Source organism: Eretmochelys imbricata, chromosome 1 (genome assembly GCF_965152235.1).
Source record: "Eretmochelys imbricata isolate rEreImb1 chromosome 1, rEreImb1.hap1, whole genome shotgun sequence".
Lineage (NCBI taxonomy): Eukaryota > Metazoa > Chordata > Testudines > Cheloniidae > Eretmochelys > Eretmochelys imbricata.
Genome location: NC_135572.1, coordinates 141,096,140 through 141,111,957, shown reverse-complemented (window position 1 = coordinate 141,111,957; position 15,818 = coordinate 141,096,140). Strand labels below are relative to the sequence as shown.

General features: G+C 42.2%; 1 protein-coding gene across 2 annotated transcripts in view; it reads left to right on the top strand.

The window, feature by feature from the left end:
* Positions 1-15,818, top strand: part of MAP3K15 (mitogen-activated protein kinase kinase kinase 15) — a 133,654-nt gene that overhangs the window by 37,064 nt on the left and 80,772 nt on the right. The window contains exon 4 of one of the 2 annotated variants that reach the window (XM_077816551.1): positions 7,909-7,986. The exons of the other annotated variant lie outside the window; for it this stretch is intronic. Coding sequence (XP_077672677.1) covers positions 7,909-7,986 — 78 coding nt within the window. The remainder of the gene's footprint in view (positions 1-7,908; positions 7,987-15,818) is intronic. 2 annotated transcript variants of the gene reach the window in all.

Here is a 15,818-nt window from a genome sequence, read left to right as displayed (position 1 = left end):
GGGTGCTGGGTTCCTGCCCCTCCTCCTTTCCCTCGCTGCCGCCAATCAGCTGATGGCCCTTGCACGGGAGGGGGAGAAGCGGAGCCACAGCGCACTGCTGCTCCAGGGAGGAGGCGGAGAAGAGGTGGGGAAGGGGGGTGGAATCAGGGCATATCCCTTCCACTCCCCTGCCATGAGCCACTCTGGGCAGGGGGCTGGGAGCACTCCCCCCAACCCTAGCCCACACCCCCAGCCCTCTGCCCTCACCCCTGCATCCCCCACAACCCCAGCCCTGACTCCAGCACCCCCCACACATACTCAGTCCTCCCCTGCCCTGACTCCTGCACCCCCACACATACCCAGCCCCCCCATGCTCTGACTCTTGCACCCCCCACATTCCCACCCCCACCCTGAGCACGAAAACGGGAGCACCTGTACCCCCCCCCATTCCCATCTGCACCCTCGCACCAAATGGGAGCTGCCCAGGTAAGCTCTCCACACCCAGACCTCCTGCCCCAACCCTGAGCCCCCTCCCTCATTCTAGCTCCTGGCCAGACCCTACACCCCAACCCCCAGCCCTGTGCTCAGTGCACTCCCACCCTCAGCTCAGTGCAGAGAGAGAGGAAGAGAATGGGCTAGAACCAGGGAGAAGGTAGGTACCCACTCTGTGTGGGCAGGGCTGGGATCCCAAACTGGCAGCGGGCTGAGCAGGGCCGGCAGCCGGGACCCTGGCTGGCAGGAGCTGGCAGATGGAACTCCAGACCAGCACTGCCGGTCTGGGGTCCCAGCTGCCAGCCCCTTGCCAGCTGGGGTCCCGGCCGCAGGTCCCACTCAGCCCGCTGCCAGCCTAGGTGAACGGAACCCCAGGCTGGCAGCAGGCTGAGTGGGCCAGCGGCATAAGATCAGCATTTTAATTTAATTTTAAGTGAAGCTTCTTAAACATTTTGAAAACCTTGTTTACATACGACAATAGTTTGGTTATATAATATATAGACCTATAGCGAGACACCTTCTAAAAAACGTTAAAATGTATTACCGGCACGCAAAACCTTAAATTAAAAAGTGAATAAATGAAGACTCAGCACGCCAGTTCTGAAAGGTTGCCGACCCCTGATTTAGCTCCTTCAGCAGTTCCATAGCTGCTTATATTTCAGATCATATAAAAGTGGCCATTCCCAATTTAATACCGTACTTTCTAAAGATGAGAACTGATTGTTAATTTGTACAGAGCTGAAACCTTGCTTTATCACTTTTTGTTTCCATTTGCGCACACACCCAAAGCTTCTATTCTATTTTGCATCTACAGAGCAAGAATAAAGACATGAACATGTTATTTTGTTCTTTGAAAACCAGCGGTTTGAAAACTTTAATTGGAGTTACACGTTAAATGTGGTAACTTTAACACACTGTGTAGATAAAAAAGCTACTGTGTAGACCAGTACACCTAGGGCTGGATTAGACTAAGTAAACATGAGTAAGGGGTGTAAGGCCCTCAACCCATTTGCTTGGCCTGCCTGGTAAGGCTCACTTTAGCTCCAGATGTGGTATGGAGTATACCCACTACTATCTCTGAAAAAGCTCCATGCAAACTAAGGGTAGGGGGTATGGGTGGTGGAACCTTGCTTCTGAACCCCACCTACCCTGTAGCTGGCCTAAGTAGCTAGCTAGGCAGTAGGAGGAGAAATAAACTGACCTTCTCCAGAGCCACATTCACTGCATCCCCACCCAGAGCAAGGGAGGAGAAGAGGAATCATTGTGATAGTCACAGTTTCTTCTAGGGGTTGCTCTTGGGACAGAGCAGTTATGTGCTGCCCTTTCATTCAGGACTGATCACAAAAGCACCATCCGGCCTATAGTAACTCCTGACACCTTTTACTGAAGAGTACTAAGCAAGTATTCTTGACTTTTTTTTGGGGGGGGAGGGGGGAGAAAGAATATGGCTTGCTTGAAATTTGATAGTAGATTATATTTAAATTTATTTCCTTAAAACTGATCAGAGAGAACAAATTATCTGAGATTACTGTGGCAATGTTGTTAATTTAACAAACTAATTACACTAGTAGATCAAAGTTTTATACCTAAGCTGAAATTACTGTCTTTCTGCATAAACAAGTCTATTGTTTTCCCCTCCAGAAGTAACTTCATGCTGTAGACAAGTCTGTGTTTCGTCACTGTTACAATATTCTACCAATGCTTCATTTGAAGCTTTTGGATAAGGAGGGTCACTTCACTCCTTAGATAATTACAGTGTCAGTTTAAATGTAAATCAAATGAAGTGAACTGCTAATTAGCCCTTTAGGTTTAAATGGCAAATATTTACATTAGAATTAATGCTGCTGCTGTGGTGTTTGTTTTTTCTTTGTTTTCTGGTTTAATTGTTCTCCATTGGGGAAACCCCAACACAAATTGGCTGTGCTTTCTGTCAGGCAGTAGAGATCAGTAGGGGAAAGACTACTTCCCATCCCTGCCCTGAGCCCTGGAGAATCCACAGAGCTGCAACTGCAGCCTTAAGGCAGTAGTGATGCCTTATGCTTTGTTGGGGGAAGAGGGCAACTGAAACTGTCCCTAGATGCAGTTTCCACGGTATGCATCTGATGAAGTGAGCTGTAGCTCACGAAAGCTCATGCTCAAATAAATTGGTTAGTCTCTAAGGTGCCACAAGGACTCCTTTTCTTTTTGTCCCTAGCTACATCATCCCTTTTTCCTGGCAGTGCAAAAGCAGTCCCCTGTGTGGTGTATGCGAGGTGCAGAATCCTTGCCCTTAAGGACTTAATATTTTAGTGTTATCCTTTATTCTGGAAATCTCAAATCCCATAAAAAGGGCAAAGAAAATCAGTGTAGAACAGTAGTTGAAACTGATAAAGATGTAGATGTTTCCTTTACAGTGATTGTTTCTTCATTCTAAATAAGTAAGTAAACCTAGAAAAATTATTAATGTTTTCCCTTTAAGGAAAATGTAAATCATTATACTAATTATGCTTCACGGAAAGAGGGAGTGGAGAGAAAGTTGAATATAAACAGAGAATACTACATTGCCAACAGTTCAGCAGTTCATTTGGGACTTGGCCTGTGTCCATAGCTGAAATGTGAAAACCACAGAGCAGCTCTGTAATGCTGAGTGATCAGATTGCAACATAGATTTAATAACTTATTTGAAAAGTATAAGGGTGGGAAAACTCGGGATGTAGCTTCCATCATCAGTAATGAAATATTTTGAGATAAGATTGGGATAAGAGTCTGTTCTATTTGACTTCCCCCAAAGCAAGCAATTAAAATTCTGTGTTGCTAATTTACTGCTCCACTGAGATGTTTAAAGCATGCAGTCTGCAACTGGGAGCTCAGTTCCCAAGACAGAATTGCCCTAGCATGTAACTAAAGGTCAAAATTCTCCATGTCCCTTCCATTAGGTGGTTCTTTTTGTGAGGAACTGATCTTAGTCTTAAGGCAGTCAGCTGCTTATTTCACTCAGAGATGGTGTAGGCACAGCTGTACTGTTTCTTTCAAAGTAGTTATCTATAAAATAAACCACAAATATCTAGCCTTGTGGAACAGTCTCCTCTTCATCTCTGTTACCATGAAGCAATGAAGATTTGGGAGCTGGCTTGAGGATATATTCTTGGACTTGTAGAGAGTGTGTATGGGGATAATGTATTTATCCTTAGAGGGCAAGGATAAACGTGTGTTTTATTAGGCTTCCTAACTTCTCTTCTCTGAATCACAACTGGTTGATTGTAGGAGTGCAACTTCAGAAAAACATGAGGACCAGAGCTGGTCAAAAACTTGACTTTTCGCAATTTTTTTTGTAGCAAATTTGTCATTTTTTTGGATGAAGAATCAAAAGTCAGAAAATTTCTACTAGATTTAATGAAAACTAAGGCACAGAATCTAGAAAACACAAGACATAGGAAGAAGTGGGATTAAGCCTTTTTTAAAAGGTTGCTAGAATCAAAGGGCTGATGGACAGTGCTTTCCAGAATAGTTTTGGCCCTGACTGCCCATCCTTCATGATATATAAATAGAATGTCGGGGTGGCTAAGCACTGGTATGGATTGCCTAGGGAGGTTGTGGAATCTCCATCACTAGAGGTTTTTAAAACAGGTTAGACAACCCCCTGTCATGAATGGTCTAGTTATTACTTAGTCCTTCCTTGAGTTTCGGGGCCTGCACTACATGACCTATTGAGGTCCCTTTCAGTTGTACACATCTAAGATTCCATGAAAGTGGGATGCATTTGGTTTATTTGAATGTGGGCAGTGAAGGGTGGTGAGTTAGGTACAGCCCACCCTGGAAAGTAATCACAAAATCATAGAAATGTCAGGCTGGAAGGGACATTGAGAGGTCAACAAGTCGAGCTCCCTCTGCTGAAGCTGAACCAAATAATCCTAGACCATCCCTGACAGGTGTTTGTCCAACCTGTTATTAAAAATCTCCAGTGATTTCCACAATCTCCACAATCACCTTTGGAAGCCTATGCCAGAGTTTAACTCGCCTTATAATTAGTAAACTTTTCTTAATATCTAATCTAAATCTTTCTTCCTGCAGATTAAGCCCATTATTTCTTGTTCTCCATGTCCACTAAAGGTAGAACAATTTATCATTGTCCTCTTTATAACAGCCCTTAATATATTTGTTATTGGGTCCCTGCTCAGTCTTCTCTTCTCAAATCTAAACATGCCCAGATTTTTTAACCTTTCCTCCTAGGTCAGATTTTCTAAACCTTCTCTAATTTTTTTACTTTCTTCTGGACTCTCTCTCCAAATTGTCCACATCTTTCCTAAAATGTGGTGCCCAGAATTGAACACAATTCTCCAACTCGGGCCTCGCCAGTGCTAAGTAGAGGGGGACAATCACCTCCAGTCGGGGTGAAAGTAACTTACGGGACTTACCAGTACACAGGGCGGCCGGGGTCCTGAGCAAGGTGGGGGGCGGGGCCTTGGGTGGAAGGGGCAGGGCTGGGGCCAGACTCCCCCAGCCAGCCCTTCAGTGCTGGCTGGCCCATGCTGCCCGGGGCTCCAGCGGTGATTTAAAGGGTCAGGGGCTCCCAGCCACCACTAGCGCTACCCCAGGGCTCTGGCGGTGATTTAAAGGGCCAGGGGCTCCGGCCACTGCCAGGAACCCTGGGCCCTTTTCAATTGCTGGGCCCTGGGAAAGCTGCCCCTTTTGCCTCCCCCGTGGCCCTGCCGGTACGGTCGGTTGTGTACCGGCTCTTACTGGTAAGCCATACCAGCTTACTTTCACCTCTGCCTCGAGTGTCTTACATACAACACTCTTGTTGATACATCCCAGAATGATATTAGCTTTTTTGCAACTGTATCACATTGTTAACTCACATTCAATTTGTTATCCAATGTAAACCACAGATGCTTTTCAATAGTACTACTGCTTAGCCAGTTATTTCCCATTTTGTAGTTGTGTATTTGATTTTTTCCTTCCTAAGCTGTAGTACTGTGCATTTGTCTTTATTGAATTTCATTTTTGTTGATTTCAGACCAATTCTCTAATTTTTCAAGGTCATTTTGAATTCTAATCCTTTCCTTTATGGTGCTTGCAACCCCTCCCAGCTTGGTGTCATCCTCACATTTTATAAGCATACTCTCTATTCCGTTATCCAAGTCATTAATGAAAATATTGAATAGTACCAGACCCAGGACTGACTCCTGAAGGACCCTACTGGTCTGACACTGAACCATTGATAACTACTCTGAGAGTACAATCTTTCTAACAGATGTGCAGTCACTTCATCGTAATTTCATCTAGACTGCATTTTCCTAGTTCTCTTATGAAAATGTCATTTGGGACTGTGTCAGAAGCCTTACTAAAATCAAGATATATCATGTCTACAGCTTCCCTCCATCCAGTAGGCTAGTTAACAAATCCATACTGGCTATTCCTTGTAGTCGTAAGTAGAACAGAGGTGGGCAAACTATGGGCCACATCCAGCCTGCGAGACCATCCTGCCCGGCCCCTGAGCTCCTGGCCAGGGAGGCTGTCCCCCAGCTGCCCTGCTCCCCTGCAGCCTCAGCGCGATGCGACGCCAGTGCTTTGGCCTGCTGCTCCTGCTAGGCAGCTCAGCAGCAGCATGGCTGGCTCTGCCCGGGTGGCAGGGCTTTGCTGCTCAGAGCAGCATGGTAAGGGGGGAGTTGGATAAGGGGCAAGGGATCCTGGGAGGCAGTCAGAGGACAGGGGAGTTTGGATAGGCATGGGAGTTCCAGGGGGGCCTCTCTGGGGGTGGGAGTGTGGATAGGGGTCGGGGCAGTCAGGGGACAGGGAGAAGAGGTGGTCAGGGGCCGGGGTCCTGAAAGGGGGTGGTCAGGGGACAAAGAGTGTTGGATGGGTTGGGCGTTCTGAGAGGGAAAGGAAGTAGGAGGGGGAGGATAGGGGGTGAGGGCTGGGCTCTTTGGGGAGGCACAGCCTTCCCTACCCGGCCCTCCATACAGTTTTGAAATGCCGATGTGGCCCTCGGGCCACAAAGTTTGCCCACCCCTGCTCTAGAAGCTTACAAGTTGATAATAACTAGGACAAAAATAGAATATGTAGATAATAGAAGGGAAATAGTTAAACTGATTTTCCCTTAAATTGTTGGTTTTCTAATGATTTAGAATTAACAATCTGTTATACGCTTGTTTTGGTGAAGGTATTTAAAGGAAATTAACACAGAGATTTTAAAAGAAATCTATAAATCAATCTGGTTACATTACTAAATATCTATGGGCCTGATCCAAAGTCCAGTGAAGTCAGTGTGAGACTTTCCCTTAACTTAGATGGGCTTTGAACCAAGCACTGTGGTAGCTTTTTATTACACACAGTGAGTGAAATCCTGCCTCCTTTGAAGTCAATAGCAAAACTTCTACTGCATTCAATAGGACAGGATTTCACATAGCATCATTGCCACAAGGAATTGTTATGTTACCATCTAAGTAGGAAACTTATGTAAAGTTTCAATAGTCAATTAGATTGTAAATAGTACTTGCAATTAATGAATCTGCAGGAAAGCTGGTTCTGACACCTATACTCTCATTGTGTAGTGCTTTACACAGTTTTAAGTCCCTGTCAAACTGAACTGGAGAGACTACAGCATTCAGTGCATTCTATATTAATGCAGTAAGGATGAGTAAGGATCCTGATGAGCAAGTATTTAAAATTAATAATTTTGCATACTCTTTTCATACTGTAACCACATTATATAAAAGTTTGTACGATGTAGTAAGTTTAAAGATCAAAATGTTAAGTATATTTCTAGAGAAGCATCTGAAGTAGAAAACATATTTCAAAGACTTTCCGGAAGGACACACAAATGAAAACTGTTTTATTTAGGATTAGAGACTCTTTAAACACAGATATACAAAGTTTAAAACAAACAAAACACCCTTGTTAGTGCGCTTCTTTGAGGAAAGTAGTATAAACAAACAAGTAACCAATAAAGTATAATTAGAAGTGTTTTTATGCATTAAACATGTTTATAACATACCTCTGATTTTAATACTCGGTATATATTAAATGTGAAAAATATGTTAATACAAGTTAAGGATATATGTTTAAAAGCAAAGAGTTCTAGAAATGCAAAAGGTAAAGTTTTAATAGGCACACACTAGTTTACCTCCATTATATATATGTTGTATGTAGTTAATTACAGTATTCATGTAATAATCTAACTAGTGATTGTATATAAAACTTCCCTGAATGCATGTCAGCTATAAAACAAGAACATATGCTGACAAACTTGTATTGTAGTTATACTGTGATTTCTGCAAACTTCCTTGATCTTAAAGATTATATATAAACTTGCTGTATGTTTGTTTTCATCTTCTGTTGTAACTCTTTCTAATAATTTCTCTCTCCATGTGTCCTATGTTTGTCTGCCTTTTTTTATTATTTGTATACTTCCATGTTCTTTATTTTTCCATGCTGTTCCATTTCAATTTGGAGCAGGCTGCAGTTGCCAACCACAAAGCTTTTCTTCAGGTCCAAGTGCCTCCTGAGTACCACAGTGGTTATGTGATAGGCAAAGTATGTATTATTTTCTATTCTGCTTTCTGGCTGAATTAAAGTAATTTTAGAATTATTTTATTACTGTGCCTTTACAATTGTATTTATTTAAGAATATTTTAAAAATAATACTGGTCTGGATCTTATTTTTCAGGCAATTGTTATTTTGGAATAGATGTTGTTTGGAAATTATATCCTGTAGCCTAGGGATTCTTTTTTAATAGAACACAAACCCTGCATTTTCACAAAATATATTTACATTCAGACTTTTAAAATGAATTACTACATATAAAGTACTCTAATTTTGCTGGGAAATCAGTCACACACAACAATTTTCTGTAGTTTCCAGCCCGTCATATTTTTCTGCGTTGTTGAAAATTTTCTTGATCCTTAAGACAACTGATTAATTGAACTCCCTGAGTGTGTTCAGACAGGCAATGTGTTTACAAGCATCCAAATTCTTCTAATCAATTGGGTTTGTTCTTTGTTGTCCAGTTTTATGGATTAAACCATATTATGAGAGTCTTTTACATGTTATCTTAAATACTCTTAGGACTTATCTACACAGGGATCTCAACTCGCATAGCTCTAGCGGCATAATTCTACCACTATAACTATGCCAGTATAACACCCCATGTGGGATACTCTGATTTCAAAATAAAAGTAATTTAAGGTGTTTGGGGGGGGGAGGTGGGGGTGGTATAATTACTCTGTGTGGAGGGACTGAGCAATTATTTTAAAGTTGATGGTATATGTACAAGTTTGCTACTCACTGTTGTTATCCTCACCTAGCTCCAAGGACCCATTATTGCAGTTAGCACAGTACAGACACCTAGTAGAAGGCAGTCGCTTTCCCTAAGAGTTTACAATGCTAGTTTAAGACAAGTCATGACAGGTTGGTGAAACATACAAATGGGAGGAGGGAGAATGGGATAACCGTAATATAAGCATATTTTTTCATAGACTAGCTGTGTGCACAATTTGTAGAATTTTTTTTAATAATGGTGATATATAAGCAGATCAGTAGCCATAGTCTTAAATTGCAGCCTGCCTAACCACTATCAGCCAATAGTATGCTCTAGGCATCACAGTAGAAGTAGGGAAATCCGAGGTCCTATGCACACCAGCGCACATCTCCTCAACTCCAGGAACACCAAAGGGTTCCCTCCCTCCCTGGAGGAGCAGAGTTGAGAGGAGAGACCCCTCCCGTACTTACTGTAACAGCCAGGGTGTATCTGAGTGGGAGGATGGGTCAGGACTGCTGCACTCCTCTCCTCCTGCCACATTGAGTCCTCTCCCTGAGATCATGAGGTCTTGGAGATAACAGCCAAGTTAGGTGTTAAAACCTCTGTGAGCTGTTGGTCCAGGCTTACTGCAGACTTATGGGATCATCAGTGCGTTAGTTAGACTCAGGTCTTGTTTTCAAGCTTCCCTCACCCCCACCTCCCCTGCTAGAAGGGCTAGAAACTTCTTAGTTTATTTTTCAACAAAAGCTGAGATTCTGAAGTAAGTACATGACTTCAGGAGCTGATGCCCTGAAGCATGGGCCTAATGTTCCTATGCTTTGCCCAGTGCTGAATAGAAGTGAGTACGAAGGAGGTAAAGTCATGGTCTTGCACGTGTTTTATGGAGCAGTGATTTACACCTAAGTAGGGTCCTACCAAATTTACGCCATGAAAAACGCATCACAGACAATGACATTTGGTCTCCCCAGGGAAATCTGGTCTTGTGTGTGTTTTTACCATATGCTATACAGATTTCATAGGGAAAACCAGTTTCTCTCAAATTGGGGGTCCTGACCCAAAAAGGAGTTGCAGGGGGTTCAAGGTGTTGCCACCTTTACTTCTGTGCTGCCTTCAGAGCTGGGCAGCCGGAGAGTGGCAGCTGTTGGCCGGGTGCCCAGCTCTGAAGGCAGTGTCCTGCCAGCAGCAGTGAAGAAGTAAGGGTGACAATACCCTACCCTGCCACCCTTACTTCTGCGCTGCTGCCATCAGAGCAGGGCAGCCGGAGAGTGGCAGCTGCTGACTGAGGGCCCAGCTCTGCAAGCAGCAGCACAGAAGTAAGGGTGGCAATAACCTACCAAAAAGAACAGCAGTCCTTGTGGCACCTTAGAGACTAACAAATTTATTAGAGCCTAAGCTTTCGTGAGCTACAGCTCACTTCATTGGATGCATAGAATGGAACATATAGTAAGATATATACACACACACACACACAGATAAGTTGGAAGTTACCATACAAACTGTAAGAGGCTAATTAATTAAGATGAGCTATTATCAGCAGGAGGGAAAAAAAAGCTTTTGTAGTGATAATCAAGATGGCCCATTTAGATAGTTGACAAGGAGTGAGGTTACTTAACATGGGGAAATAGATTCAATATGTGTAATGACCCAGCCACTCCCAGTCTCTATTCAAACCCAAGTTAATGGTATCTAGTTTGCTGGAGAGGTTTTAGGGGCTGAAGGTGACAGCTAGTGGCATTCTATTATTTTCTTTGTTGGGCCTGTCCTGTAGTAGGTGACTTCTGGGTACTCTTCTGGCTCTGTCAATCTGTTTTTTCAATTCAGCAGATGGGTATTGTAGTTTTAAGAATGCATGATAGAGATCTTGTAGGTGTTTGTCTCTGTCTAAGGGATTGGAGCAAATGCGGTTGTATCTTGGAGCTTGGCTGTAGACAACGGATCGTGTGGTGTGTCCTGGATGGAAGCTGGAGGCATGTCGGTAAGGATAGTGGTCAGTAGGTTTCTGGTATAGGGTGGTGATTATGTGACCATAGCTTATTAGTACAGTAGTGTCCAGGAAATGGACCGCTTGTGTCACCTTCAGCCTCCAACTAAAACCTCTCTAGCGCATCATCAAAGAGCTACAACCTATCCTGAAAAATGATCCCTCACTCTCACAGATCTTGGGAGACAGACCAGTCCTCGCTTACAGACAGCTCCCCAACCTGAAGCAAATACTCTCTAGCAACAATACAACAAAAACACTAACCCAGGAACCTATCCTTGAAACAAAGCCCAATGCCAACTCTGTCCACATATTTATTCAAGTGACACCATCACAGGACCTAATCACATTAGCCATGCCATCAGGGGCTTGTTCACCTGCACATCTACCAATCTGATATATGCCATCATGTGCCAGCAATGCCCCTCTGCCATGTACATTGGTCAAACCGCAAAAGAATAAATGGACACAAATCCGACATCAGGAATCATAACATTCAAAAATCGGTAGGAGAACACTTCAACCTCTCTGGCCACTCAGTAAAAGACTTAAGGGTGGCAATTTTGCAACAGAAAAGCTTCAAAAACAGACTCCAATGAGAAACTGCTGAGCTTGAATTCATATGCAAACTAGATACCATTAACTTGGGTTTGAATAGAGACTGGGAGTGGCTGGGTCATTACACATATTGAATCTATTTCCCCATGTTAAGTAACCTGACTCCTTCTTGTCAACTGTCTAAATGGGCCATCTTGATTATCGTTACAAAAGTTTTTTTTTTCTCCTGCTGATAATAGCTCATCTTAATTAATTAGCCTCTTTGTATGGCAACTTCCACCTTCTCTCTGTGTGTGTGTGTGTATATATATATCTTCTTACTATATGTTCCATTCTATGGATCCTATGAAGCCCACGAAAGCTTATGCTCTAATAAATTTGTTAGCCTCTAAGGTGCCACAAGTACGCCTGTTCTTTTTGCGGATACAGACTAACACGGCTGCTACTCTGAAATCTAATACCCTACCATGCCATCCTCACTTCTGCGCTGCTGCTGGCAGCGGCTCTGCCTTCAGAGCTGCGCTCCTGGCCAGCAGGTGCCGCTTTCCAGCTGCCCAGCTCTGAAGGTAGTGCCGCCGCCAACAGCAGTAAGGGTAGCAGTACCACAACCTCCCTTCCAATAACCTTGCAACTCCCCCACAACTCCTTTTTGGGTCAGGATCCCGACAATTACAACACCATGAAATTTCAAATTTTAATAGCTGAAATCATGAAATTTACTATTTTAAAAATCCTATGACCATGAAATTGACCAAAATGGACCGTGAATTAGTGGAATTTGGACCATGAATTTGGAAATAGAGCCCTACACGTAAGGGATAACATGGAAGAAGGGATGAAGCTGCTTGTTGGAGAAACAGACAAGCAGATGATGGCTGAGACTTTCATCATTGGCAGAGCAAAGAGGAAGGATGATAAGATAATAGAGAGGGATAGGTAGGATGGAACTGAACTGTGAAAGACCTTGAAGGCAATCTTGTATTTGTTGCAGTGGATAATGAGGGGAGGGACCAAAAAAAGGCCTGGAAGATTGTCTTAGGAATAGCATTTTGAACAGACTCTCCAAACTCTGCAAGCTTTTCATCCGAAAAGAAACCGAGAACTGAATCTTTCATTGAGTTTGAAATGACCTGTCACTCTCTTCGATATCAGGCTATACGTTTAATGTTAGCGGTGTTTTAGAGGAAGTCTTTTTACACCAATCTTATTTGCAGTTTATCTATGGATATTTTAAAAGATGTTTAACTTCCAGTAATAGATATCTTCTTCCCCCTTGACTCCAAAATGTGTAAATAAAATGGTTCTTTATTACCATCTCTTTTGATCACTGATTCCTGCAAGGTGCTGTTCTGGTGCATGGCCTAAATTGATGAGGCAGCTAGTTCATGCTGTACTTGGAAAAGATTGAAAGTGTTGCTTGTTGGATGGGGGAAGGCTTTTGAAAGATCTTGTTTATTTAGAAATTGCCGTGTTTGTTGATGACTGTGGATTGATAGGCCCTTTATATGGGGACTCTTTTTTTTTTTTTTTTTTACTGGGAGCTGAACATGGAAACCCATTTTTCACTGATGATGGTCAGATATAGCTCTCTCCCACCTGCCTCCCTGCAAAATCTTTTGAAATTGTGACCTTTTCTTCTAGAGATAGAGATTACAGTGGCAAAGTTTGTCTTTATCTGTAAAGACAATTTTTTAAATTTCAGTAATTTATTTGGTATGGTATTAAAGGTGCTCTATTGAGGGCTACCTTTGAAAACCACTTATAGTTTGTAACTCTGGCAGAATGCAGTAGCATAGATTCATGGAGTCCTGTAATATGCACTGGATGTCTGTTAACCAGTGAACGAGCTTCAAATACTTTTGTTTGATTCTGAAATCCTTATATAATAGAGGACTAGTTCACTGGGGAGGGAAGGGGGCATGTTTTCATCTTGATTCCTTTATGTCAATAGAGATTAGTTGGTTTGGAATTACTGACTGTCCCAAGGCACATATTTGAGAATATGGGAGGGAGAGTCAATGTTGTTGAGGTCATGTAGCTTTGGAAAGGTCTTAATCCTTAACCTAGTGAAGACAAGGCCGGCAACTATGACTTTAACAGTAGTGAGCCGCTACTATTAAACCCCAGGTTCCCTGTAGACTTTAACTTGTTTGCTAACTCATGTGGTCATAGGTGCTGGAACTCCTGGCTTTGAAGTGGTTTCCATCATGTACAGGGTTTACAGTTTGGTTCAGTGGCTCTCAGCACCCCCACTATACACATTGTTCCAACACCGCTGCAAGTGATGACTGTGGCTGCCTAGTCTCCATTAGGATTTTAATTCTAGTTATCTAACCTGAGTGAGTTAGTGAATAACACACCTTTTTGTTCTTCAGTGAAGATACGCCCACATTATGCCAAAATATAGCAATCGCATCCTTCCAGGAAAAGATTGTAAAACTTCTTGTTGTTGTTGTTAAGTGTATTTGGGGGTTCATTTAACTGATTCTGATATCTCCTTCTTGAGCTGAATTGTCTTTGTTTAGATTGTTTTTAGTTATATTCTGGAAGGCCACCCACATACCTCAATTGAAATAAGAAATTTTAATTTCTATCATGTTTTTAAAGTGCTATGAAAAAATTGATGTATAAATACTAAGAATTATTTCTTAAATCAGTGTATAAGTGCAAAAAATTATTTCCTTATAGTACATTTATACTGTTAACTGAATACAAATTCTGTACTTATTCCTTAATAACTTAATTTTAAGTTATTAAAATGTATCATTTCTAACTGCAAATACTTATTTTGCTTGTATTTTAGATTAGAAATATTTCAAACTAATTCAGATATCTAGATAATCTAAAGTTATTAGTTGTTGCTATACAGTCTTGTGCAGGCATTAATTTTATTTATCTTGCACAAGCAGAACGATAAGTTTAGCAGGCAGATATTGGTCCTGTTTGGATCACTGTGTAACAGCACTTGCATTTGCTGCACATGTGGCAAAAAAGTTAGATTCACAAGACTGTTTCCTTTAGACATTTACAATGTACTCTCACTGATGCCAATAGGAGTTCCGGTTGGTGGAACAATCGTAGAATATGGCTCCAGGATCAGGTTGTGTAGCTCTTGCACTAGTGAGCACTTACTTATGAATGGCAGTGAAGTGTTCACCTGCATGAATAAAATCTATATATCATAGGGCTGGAATCATCTAGTTCATGAGCACTTGATTTCCCTCTGTTATTCCTTCTACTTTCTTTATTGAGTGTTTTCTTGAATACCTCTCGTGATAGTAGGGGAAGCACTAGTTTTGGTAGTTGAAATTCCTGATTGTTCTAGCTGCTAAGAAATTTCTTTCGTAATGTCCAATTTTAGGCCACTACCGCTTATTTTGCAATATATTTAAATACAAATTAGATCTCATAAACATGCTTTGCACAATAAAGCTATTATATAATTTTGTCCCTTGCTCTTCCTAAAACATCTTGCTGCTCTTCACTTCCTCTCTACTAAACAACTTCTGCATTTCACTGACTGGTGAAATGATGATTATATGCTCCATAGAGGGCAATTTCCTGCTCACGTTACAAATGCAAGTAATTCTATTAAAATTCGTAGGACCGCTCCTGTAATGAAACTGAGAACATTGGTCCCATAGAGGAAAAATTCCCATTTACTTCAATGGGCATTTGATCGGTACTATAGCTTATCAAGTGTCATGGGGTCATTTGCAGTAAAGGGACTATGTAATGTAAGTCATTCATCATTGCTCTTCTGGTAGCAATACTGAGAGTAATCAGAGTTTAAAACTAAATCTTTCCTGATTGGATGTGTCACCAGTTTAGGTTCCAATCCTGCAACGGACTCCATGCAAGTGGACCCGTGCACTCATGCATCTAGTTACAGGATCAGGATACTGTTTGTCAAGGTGGAATGTTTCCCTTAGGTCGTATAAGCATATTACCTGAGTTTGAGTCTGGATTTAATATATATTCTATAGAAACAAAATAAAGTCAAACTATTGTAGTTCCTCAAGCTACCACTTTGAATACAATGGCATGTGTGCCCTGGGTGTCACTATAACAGAGGTGTCCTGGGTTAATCGCTGCCACCTGCTTACAGCAGGAGCAAGCCTCATCTCTGCCCACCACCCTCCCTCTTGGCAACACAAGTGCTCCAATCCAGGCTCCACAAGCCCACTCTTTCCCAGTGCAGGCTAGCAATGTACACACCCCACTTTACTACACTTGAGTGCACAATTTCTTGTCTTGTGGACACCCACGGTTTACACGGATCTGCTGCCTCCATGGAAGCAGTGCATCTCAGTTCACCGGTTTCTCCTCAGTTCAACACTCTACTTAGGACAAGGTGTCTATACGTGTCTACAGTAAAGCAAATTTAAGTTTAACAGAGCTTGAGAGAAAGATGCAAAATAAAAGTAAAAGGGTTTGGAAACATAATGTTACAGGTAAAAGAAAAACAAACTGCAATCTATAGCCTATACTTATTAACAAGTTACCTTCCTAGACAGGACAGTATTTCTCATCCAGTGGTCCATCCTTGCAGCACTTGTCCAGTCCAG